Source organism: Girardinichthys multiradiatus, chromosome 19 (assembly GCF_021462225.1).
Source record: "Girardinichthys multiradiatus isolate DD_20200921_A chromosome 19, DD_fGirMul_XY1, whole genome shotgun sequence".
Taxonomy (NCBI): Eukaryota; Metazoa; Chordata; class Actinopteri; order Cyprinodontiformes; family Goodeidae; genus Girardinichthys; species Girardinichthys multiradiatus.
The window spans coordinates 15472846-15483926 of NC_061811.1; the positions used below are offsets into that span (position 1 = coordinate 15472846).

Below are 11081 nucleotides of genomic sequence, written 5' to 3' on the forward strand. Positions count from 1 at the left end.
TTATTGCTGCAATTGACCTTTGTTCTTCCACCTGCCAGGAACGAAGAGGACAAAAAGCAATTACACACATTACAAAGTGTGCATGCATACACACACACACACACACACACACACACACACACACACACACACACAAACACACATTTAGAGTCATATCTCATTACCATCATCCTGATAGTGCATCTAGTGGGTGTTGCAATAGGAGGAGGTGGAGGGAAAGAGGGAAAGAGAGCAAGAGAGCGAGCTTCAGAGAGAATGAGCGAGAGGGAGGACAAGGACAGGCAGGGAACCAGAACAGGCATTAAAGAGGTAGAAGAAAAGAGGAGCAGCGTGTGGGAACAGCAGCCCATCAGAATAGGAGCTTTAAACATATAGGGAAGAGGGGTCAGTGTGTCTGGAGTGCGTCATAGCCTGTGGGTCTCTCTGTGTGATACGCCTCCACGGTTCTCCTGAGGCCGTGGCAGCCATGGCGTCAGAGCCCAGCACCCAGTCCAGGGTGATGTTCCAGGCGTCGGACAAAACAGAGGAGCCGGCGCACCGCAAGCTGGGGAAGCTGACAGTGAAATACAACCGCAAGGACCTGCAGAGGAGGCTAGACATTGAGGAGTGGATCGACGGGCAGCTGCACCTGCTGTTTGACTGTGAGGTAGGAGGACAAGGCTGTCTCATTCTGAAGCTGTTCACTATTCTGGATGTATGAAAAGGAAGTGAGGGGAAGGGAGGCACAAAACTGCGTATAGGTTCCTGCTGTGGGTTATCCATCATGTGTGGATTGTGAAGTGGGTGGGAGGCAAGAGGCTCTACTCCCTGACTGCAGTTTCTAGTTCAGCAGCACTCACATGTCATCAGCCTGACTGCAGGTTTCAGCTGGAACCATGCACTCAGGTGCTCCTTTAATATGGTGAGAAGAGGCCTGAGAGAAGTAATTCATAAATATTTACAAACATGTTGCAATCTTCATAAAACACTTAAATGACATTATTCATTTGGACACTAAATGGATAAACGCAGGCATTGAATTTTGATGCAAATTGTGAACTTTAGATTTCTGAGGCAAACATTTTAATTTCATCTGTGATAAATTATAGGTACAGGTGCATTTGAATAAATAAAAGCATATTAGAACATTATTTTGGATTATTTTTTACAGCTAATGAAAACTGAAACTTGACCAATGAAAAAAATACAGAAACGTTATGTTATGCCCTACACAATCATGGGGAAGACTGCTATCCTGATAGTTGTCCAGCAGATGGTATTTCGGGTAATGCACAAAAGGCCATTGGTAAAGAAGCTGTCTGTTTACAGAATTCTGTATACAAGTGATAAAATGGAAAGTTTAGTGGCAGGAAAACTGTGGTGAAGTGGTGCACAAGCAACAGGGATCACCAAGAGCACCTTTAGAGAATTGTCGAGTAAAGCCTGTTTGGGGAAGACTTACAAGGTGTGGACTGCAGCTGGAGTCAGTGCTTGAAGAGTCACCATACAGAAGTATCCAGGACATGGGCTACAACTGTTGCATTCTTTTCCTATAAGCTAGTCCTTAGCTCATGCATTTCATTTGGAAGTCAAAGTCCCAGAGTTTGGAGGAAAACGTAGAGAGGCACAGAATCCAAACTACTTGAGGTCCAGTTTGAAGCTTCCACATCCGGTAACAATTAGAGAAGCCATGTCATCTGCTGCCGTTGGCCTATTATGTTTTCTCAAGTTCGAGCCATCTGCTTAACTGACCAACAAATTCACCACATCTAGAGAATCTATGAGGTTTTGTCAGGAGGAAGATGAGAGACATCAGTAACAACGCAGATGACATGAAGGCTGCTAATAAAGCAACCCAACACATCAGCAGTGCCACAGGATGATTGATTTCATCCCAAAGAAGCCCTGATCAAGTATTGAGTGCATACATTGCAAAGTACATGGACATAGAATTTGAGTAGGCAGACAGTTCTGTGTTAAAAATCATTCTTTTATTGGTCTAATGTACTGGGGATTAAGAAAAACTATCAACAAACTTGTAGGCGCAGGAATACAGGCTTTATAACGCAAATCCTGTGCTGTGGGATACAATCCAATTATGTCAGAGGCTCCAAATTGACTTGCTTGGCATTCTGTAAGGGGAAACCATGGCAACAGATGTATCCTCTCCCACATGAGGCTGCTTGGCACAGTAGAATTAGGGTTGCCCGTTAAGGAGGTTGAGCTTCCTGATGACGGAGGCTATCGGATGACAAGATCTCCTCCCTTTCAACTCAGAGATGGTGAAAACAAATTGTTTCTCATTTTATTTTCAAACTTTGTCAGCAGATAGTTGGTTGTAGATGGCATGCAGCAACCTCCCTGCCTGGCATCGTCCAGGCACTGGCCAGGGAGCTCTCTACTATTGCTGCAGAGGGAGATAAAATCATACTGAGTCGCTGGTTAACAACAAAGGTATCTTTGTAAATCTTTGTATATAAAACCTTATAAATATATTTTTGCTGGGGAATAAAAATGACATGCACCAGACGAAAACAAGATCTAAATTCTGTTTACTGTTTTGATCATGTCAGAAACTTGCTGTTATCTATACTGGTGTCTTTCATACTCCGGTTGCAACATTATCAAACATAAGAAGCAGCACATAAACTTAGATGGAGAAGATTTATGTTTTATATCAGCAATGTAAAGTATAAATAGTGATAAGGTAATAAGATGGGGCAACAACAATATAAATGTCAACCCCTGCATCTGGAAAATGCTCGCCTTTGGTATATTTTTCCTAATAGTAATAAACAATATTTGCTCAATGACAAATTAGCTCTTGACTTTCCAACATTTCGCATGTGCAACATGTGCAAAACTGGTTGTGGCTTGTCCATGTGCATTGTGTGGCGTAATGAATTTTGCATGGGACTCAGGGGAAGGTTGCTGTTGGTTGTCGGAGTCTTCCGCATGGAAGCATTTACCATCAGTCCCCTGTGTCACAGCCTAAATTATTTATTTGCATTTCTAATTCATACAACTGCAGCCTGAGTCTGGAGTAGACCCCTTCGTTGCACACTTCACACCTGCTAAAAAGTTGTAAACTACATTTAAAAAAAATGTGAACGGTAGTTTTATACTCAATCAACCTTAGGACTCAGATCTGTATTTTTTGGGAAAAAAATGTACTGTAAGGTAATGGAGTGATATAAGGAAGTAATCATACACAAGGAACACATTTAATCACATTACAACCACAATATTCTCTGTATTTTGTTCAGATTTTATTTGATGAAAGAACCCAAAGTAGTAGAAAATTCTTAAATAGAAAGAAAATGATACATGATTTTCATTTTACCAACATATGAATCTGTGATTTCCATTTTCATTCACCACATGTGAAGATCACTTTTCAAGTCTAGTCACAGATTCTCAAAAGGATTTAACTCTATACTTTGAGTAAGCTTCTTAAACATAAATATGCTTTAATGTAAACCATTCCATTGTAGCTGGATGTATGTTTAGAGAAGTTGTCCTTCTAGAAGCCGAACTTCAGCCCTAGTTTAAAGTCTTTTAAAGCTCTAACTGTTTTTTTCCCAGGATTTCCCTGTTTTTAGCTGTATCCATTTTGCCATCTACTCTGTTCATCTTTCCTGACTCTGCAAAAGAAACACATCCCCACACCATGATGCTGCCACCACCATTAGTCAACATAATAGTAATGTTTTCAGGTTGATATTCACTGTTAGTTCATTTGTTAGTTTCATTTGGCCAAAAAGTTCCATTTTATTTTCACTTGTTTGCTTTGTCTTGTGGAAAACTGCAAAACCTCTCAAAGCTTACGGCTTTTTCTTTCTGCTCTCGGTGGAAGAGGACTCTTTTTCTCTGTCTCCCGCACCCTGCCATATCTGCCCAGCTTTAGCTCTGTGTCTTGTCTTTCTTTTTTGGAGCCTCTCTTTGGATATCTTCCACATTCTGTGTTATGGATTTGGTCAGCTGGTCTCTCAATGCAACTGATCAAATTTTCTCGACGAGAAGACAGGGTGAAGGGGAACTCTCTTGTCCAGACGGGACATTTTTCTCCGGATACACAATGGACACCTGGCAGAAGTGGAGGATTGTGTGTTTGTCGATAATATCAGTCGAGGATGTCAAAGATGTGTACACAATTGGATGTCTGATATCAGGATTTCTGCTTTTTGGAGTCAGCGGTGACCTGGCATATCGAGAAATTCAGAAAACGTCAGCAGCTGTTCTGGCCATTGTAAGGCTGCCTGGCATATATGATGGGATCTGCAGAGCGATCAACACTCAGACTGAGATGTTACGTGAGCTGAATCGCAGACTGGATGTGATCCTTACAGGATTGCAGGCAGGTTGCGGTTCCTGGACTCAGGGGTGAAATGGGATAAATCTTGGAGAAAGTTGTTCGCTCAGATCTGGCGGAAAGGACCTGGAATTCGGCTGTTTGGATTCACAATTGAGAAGCACCAGCGTGACTCTCAAGGAAGACGGAAAACTAAAGAGTCAGCCTGACTCAAAACAATAGTTAGTTTTCTGAATCTGGCTCCCCTGCACGGCCTTGATGGCTGGCTATCTTCAACTTCTCCTGGAAGTTATGTAAACATGACACTCTGCTCCCTCTGCCCACTCCCTTCCCTGAGGACATCTGTGGACCTGCTCAGAACCGTGTTGCCGGTTGATGAACTTTCCATCGTATCATCAAGGACAATGGCCTCTGTGACAGTGCTTCACGGACTTACTTTGCACACAATCACATGCACGCTCACACATGCTCAAGATAAACATATGCACCCCTTCACACCACCTTCACCGGATCCCCTGCATGATGTTGTTTTGTATATGTGTTGCTTTAAATCTTTACTTATGTGTGTGTTGCTTACCCCTGCTGAGGTTTTCTATCTTACTTTACCTAAATATGTGATTTCATTACTTTTCATAGATTTTCAGATTTCTCAGAAGGATTACCAGCAAAAGCCAAATATTATTAGTATATGAACATTTGACTAAAGCTGTTTTTACACCAGTAACCAGAGATTTTTAGATTTCTTAGAAGGATTGTATTACAACTATTTCATACCAGTGAAAGCAAAACATTATTAGTATTTAAAAAGTTTGGTCTAAAAATGTTTTATACCAGTGACCCAGCTTATTTGAATGATGGGACCACAACTGCCTCATACCAGCGACCTCAAGGCTTATTATTATCATTTTTCTTCTAGCACAGGATGAATTCCTTACCACAGAGGACTTAATGAGCTAATTACCTCTATTAAAAAGATTGGATTAGAACCAGCTCTTACAATTAAACTCCCAAGGATTATTAATGTCATTTGATTTGTTTTTCTATATCATTGTAATGTTTTTCCTCCTGTACAGCGCTTTGAGTGCCTTGTTGCTGAAAAGCGCTATATAAATAAACTTGACTTGACTTGACTTGACTTTCTTTTCCATACTTGGCTTTTTTTTTCATAGAGGGCAGATTTGTGAAGTACACAACAAATTAGTTGTCTTATGAATAGATTATCCTACCTGAGCTGTTAGTCTCTCCTGCTCCTCCTGAGTTACAATGTGACTCCTAACTGTTTCTCTAATAAATGCTCTTCTTGCCCAGCCTGTCTAGGTGGATGGCCATCTCTTGGTAGGTTTGTAGTTGTGTTAAAATTGTTGACATATTTTTGGATAATGTTTTGAACACTGCTCAAATGTTCAAAGCTTAAGTGGACCCTATTTACTTTTTAAGTGACTTTAAGTGACGTCGTTTGTTTTACTGATTCAGATTTACAACACACCTTTTAGATTCTTATTTGCAAGAACTGTTGAAAACCTTGTAGCATTTTCCTTTCGTTCATTGACAAAATCCTGATAAAATACACTGAGGTGTGTGGTTGTAATGTACTGATATGTGGCAATCAAAAGAAAGCCAATTAAGTCAAATTCCCACCAGAACTTTGGACTGTTTTTTTGTTTCCAGACATTGTATAATTGCTCTTTTAACTAATCTCTCTTTCTCTCAGGGTAATTAATGAATGTTTAGACATATTGACAGCTGGTCCTGCTTACAGGAAAAGGGAAATATCTGATAAGTTAAACACACACCAGCATTGTCTCATGACAAACAGATTTTCCAGGTCACGATTTCCTTTACAAAAGCATAAAAACAGAGAAATGTGTAAGTACGGATGCACTGAGTGTTTCACATAAATATTTTGTTGGGATGCTTTTCTAGAAGGATGGTCCAAAATATTTTGTTACCTAACATGTTAGGTAACTTCAGGGAGCTTAACTCAAGCCATTTTAAACAATAACAGAGCTTCCACCCAAAAATCAAACACAGTCAGAGCAGCAGATTGTTTCTGTTTCAGTATAGCGGCAGATTTGACATGAGGTGATAAAATAACCAAATTTATCTAATCTTCTACTAAGGACCAAAGGTTCCACAGTTCAATGCCAACTATTGTCAATAATCCATTAAAATTAGTATTCATTACATGTTAAATGCATGTGTTATTGAGTTGCCATGAATGATAACCAATCTGATATTAGGATCTATTTGACAAGGCAAGTTAAAGTTTAAATTATTTTATAATGGATTATAGCACAGGAAATATAAAGCAATTCAGTAAATTCAATTAATTCAAGTTTTAAATCATAATTATAAATCTTTTTTTTAAAATTAAATTAAGTGATTTAATATTGAATAAAAGTATTTATCACATAATCAAGATTCATATACTTCAATGTATTTAATATATGTATTGCAAGTGTATTTGAATACTTAATTATGAATTATAATTATCAATAATAGTTATTATAAATGTTAAATTATTTTCTTAATTATTTTTATTATTAAGTTTTACATAATTATTACAGCATTATTTATTCAACTTATTTACTCCTGCACATTTTTTATTTCAATATAAATTGACACATTAAAATAATTGCATGTTTTTCATCAATTTATTACAACTTTTATTATATTATATTTATTTAAAATATAAATAATTTTAAGTAATGATTTAGACATTTGATTATTTTATTAATTAAGTTAATATACATTATTAAATAATTACATAAATTATTTGTACATTAAAATATTCAACAGTTTTATTTAAATGATCACAGATATAAATATTTATTACCTAATTGTTTATTTACTGGACTTATTGTGGTTTTATTGGATTATTTCACTTAAATTTGATTTTGCTTATGCACAACCATTGACTAATATGCACACATTTCCATCTTAACATACACACTGTTTTTGCCAGCGTTCTTACCCCATATAATTTACTCTGATAAATATCAGCCATCTGTTTCAATCCTTTTAACAAAATTTGTGGGATTAATTCGGCCTCAGTGATAAATACTGTTTGTTTTACAAGAATCTCACTTTCTCAGAGAAATTGTATGGACAAAGACACTTTGGACCCATTTTCTTTAGACAATATTGCCAAACGTTAATTAAAAAGCAACAAAACTCTAAAATATGTATGAATGATCTGCTAATTGTGATTTTTCACCCACACAGTAAAGATTGGCAAGTTGACCAATTTGTAACTGCTAATTTCTGAAACTGCAGTCCTCCAGGACCTGCTTTAATATTCATGAATTTGGGCATTGGTGCCAGTGTTCATTTTAAGTTCAATGTTTTAACTTCAAAAATATTCTGCAGAGTCGTTTGTGCCTGGAGGCCTCATTAATATGCAACATTTCCCTGACTATCACAGTAACTCTTGACAACTGAAAACTCTGTCTGCATATGACATAAATCTTTTAAGTTAGAGGAAGGTTTGTGAAAATTTGTGAAAAGCATCATTCTTTAACATTTAGTGATGTGCTGCATAGACTGGCTTTCTGACGCAGAGAGACATCAGGGTCAAAATGGTGAAATGAAGTATCAAAGTTATTTAACATTGCTTTTCAAAGTATTACAACTAGCTTTCAGATTTGTCCTTAAATTTATATTAATAAAGTATTTTTGAATTGAATTGAATTATGTTTTATTTTGTGCATAAAAAAATAATTTAAGTACATGAGAATGTAATTAAGCGCAGCTTGTGGCCTTTGTTGCAGAGCAACATGAAGCATGGACCAAAAGTTCACCCTTAGATTTATCCTGCAGAGTTCAGCAGAATCACAGAGGGTCCAAACTTGCAGCACGTATCAATTAGAGGGGCCACGGGGGACACTGAAGAGGGCCAATCTTTTCACCACTCAGCACTTCCACATTGATTACCTTCCTTCCTTGTGTAGAGAGAGAGCTGTGCAAACCTAATCGTTCTCAGCCAAGAAAATCCCCCATCCGGAAAATGTTCCCTCTAAAACGAGGCCACACTTGTGATTGTGCTCCTGCTGACTTCAGATATCATAGCTCTATGAACTCTGCTGATTGCACTCCTCATTCTCCGGTGGAGCGGGGACATATTACAAGGTGTATTTGCTTTAGATGAGAAAAGAATTTGCCAAGAACATTAAGTTGGCATTAAACCTTACCTTAAAACCCCCATTCTTGGTTAGTTATTTGACAAACAATTTTGCTGGATTTAATAAAAAAAAATAAAAAAAATATATCGTGCTTGATACTGGATTTAATTCAGTGGTATCAGAATACTAATGCACACCACTCTTTTCAGATTTGTATTTGTAAAAAAACGTAAAACCATGTGTCATTTTTCTTCAACTTCACAATTATGCGCTCCGTAGTGTTGGTCCGTCACATAAAATCCAGGTAAAATTTATTAAAGTTTTTGGTTTGTAATGTGAAAATTTGAAAAAGCTTGAGAGGGCAGGAACACTTCTGTCAGGTATAATATACCTCTGCTGGTATAATCTCTCAGTAATGGTTGAACTACATAGTAAACGGTCACCCTTCCATGAAAACTGCTGCTGACTTGTGTAAACAATGGCCTACTAGAGCCCTTCTGCCTCAGTGCTCCCATTCACTGCTCATTAATCATCATTTTGAAATGGAAAATAAAATTTAAATGGGCTTATGCCATGGAGTTATGAATGATTTAACTCTGTGGTGTAGATATCTTAACCACTGCCTGTAAAATGACGGCACATGACTTTTATAGATTTTTCCATTCCTTGTCCAGTTGAAGGTTATTGTAGAGGCCAGAGCTGTGCTGCCTGTCATGTTAGGTCACCAGTTTATTTTAACAGGTCCATCATGGACCTATAAGCAAGACAACAATGCACTGGTTCAAATTAGACTAATCAAGTAGCCAAGCTGAGATCATTCTGGACTGCATTAGCAGAACATGAACTTTCATGAACTTTTATTTCTCTCACAGGAGGAAGAAATTCCAGAGTTAGAAATAGACATAGACGAACTCCTTGAACTGCCTGATGAAGGACAAAGAACTCGACTCGAGGTACGCATTATAAATGTTTAAATATTTCTATGTCCGGGTATTAAAAGTGTAAAGCAATGTTTAATCTGGTTGTAAAGTATTGGACTTGTTTTCCTTCAATTATTCACTAAGGAAACACTTCAAGTCTCCTGTTTCTTCATTCCTTGCTTCCCAGTAATGTTAGGCCTGCAAAAACTAATTGTCTGGTTAATTTTAACCGGCTCTCCAGGGGCGTACGAGGTCTGCATTATACAAATAAGTGTTTTGTAGGGTCCTAATATCAAATAGAAGCAGCTAAAACAGGAGAAGGCAACATTTCCCTTGTTGCAAAATATAGCTTGTTGAATAAAATGCAGCCCAAAAGCAGGAATGAATTTGGAGGTATTCGTTCTAAGAGCAGATTTGTTAAACTATTTGTGTTTATACAATTTAAATAACATAGAATTAAAAATAAATTCAGCAAATTTGCAAATTTTTTGTTTGGCCTAACCATTGTTGATTGCTTAACTCTAGCTAAAGTCACACTACCTCTTTATGGCCTTACTTAACAACAGTTTTTCTGACACCAGGTCAATTCTAAGTATTAGATGCATACTGGGAACCAGTGTTGCAACATCTGCAGTAAAACAGCAATAAAGATAATTTTTATATCAAACAGTGTTTGCTGAAAGTTTTTTCCTTGGTATTGTTCAGTGTTTTACAATTATTTAGTTTTTATGAAACCTTAATTTTGTTACACTATATTTAAAAAATGACATGAAAGCAGAGGCACCTCCAGAGGCTTTTCAAAGGCGGGGGGAGGTAGCACAATATGGGACTACAAAAGGTAGCCCCATATGAACTCTTACACAGAAAATTGCTGTTCTATGACAGACAAAATCAATGAATCTACAAAAATCTGCTGAAAATAAATACATAAATATTGAAAATCACCTTCTCCAATCTTAAATCCGTGTCTATATAAAATATTCTGTTTATAAGACTGTCTGTCCTAGGCTGGGCCTGATTGGCTCATCATGTTTACATGGGTGTCCATTGCCCTCCTACCCCCACCTTTGGTGGCGCCCCTGCTTGAAAAACACAAAAGGTAACTTTATCCTGAACTAACTAGCTAATTTCTTTTTTTTTTTTTTTCTTTGCCAGGAGTTACTGCAGGAATGCGGAAAGCCAAAGGAGGTAAGGAGACAAAAAAGCTCCAGTTCCACATCAGAAGGCAGGAAATTTTAAAACATTAAGGAATTGCAATTAATTTATTAGGACATTCATACTGTCTAAAAATTGACATATAGAATAAAAATCTCCTCTCTCCATCTTCCCCACAGGAATTTATCAACGGGCTGCTCTACAGGATAAAAGGTCTACGTAAAATGTCAGGCCCCTTGAAGAAATAATTCTAGGTCAAATTAAGAATCAAGACAGCGTGGAGCCTCTTCTTCCCCACAGGTTAACCGTCTGAATGCCTGTAAGCGTAAATGACACATCAGGGGGACTTTTCCTGATTTCTTCCCCCCTTCCTGAGGCAGAATGGATTTTATTCCCAATTTATGGACTCTTGCAAACTCCTTTAAAATATATCAATAATGTAAAACAGATAAACATGACACAACTATTACCCAGATGGACTCTTTTTTGTGTAGGAGTTAAGAGTGTACATTTTCAGTTTTTTTTTATGTACATAAGCATTTTGTTCAGGTAACAGTGTTGTTGGAATAAAATGGGAACTTTTCAAAACAAGGT

At 37.6% G+C, this 11081-nt stretch overlaps 1 protein-coding gene across 1 annotated transcript; it reads left to right on the top strand.

Annotated features, from left to right (window-relative positions):
* The first annotated feature begins 210 nt into the window (after positions 1 to 210).
* ppp1r14d (protein phosphatase 1 regulatory inhibitor subunit 14D) lies at positions 211 to 11078 on the top strand. The gene is made up of 4 exons (XM_047345249.1): positions 211 to 646; positions 9285 to 9365; positions 10488 to 10520; positions 10667 to 11078. The coding sequence occupies exons 1-4, from the start codon at positions 467 to 469 to the stop codon at positions 10733 to 10735; spliced, it is 363 nt and encodes a 120-aa protein (XP_047201205.1). The 5' UTR covers positions 211 to 466; the 3' UTR covers positions 10736 to 11078.
* Positions 11079 to 11081: the final 3 nt, after the last annotated feature.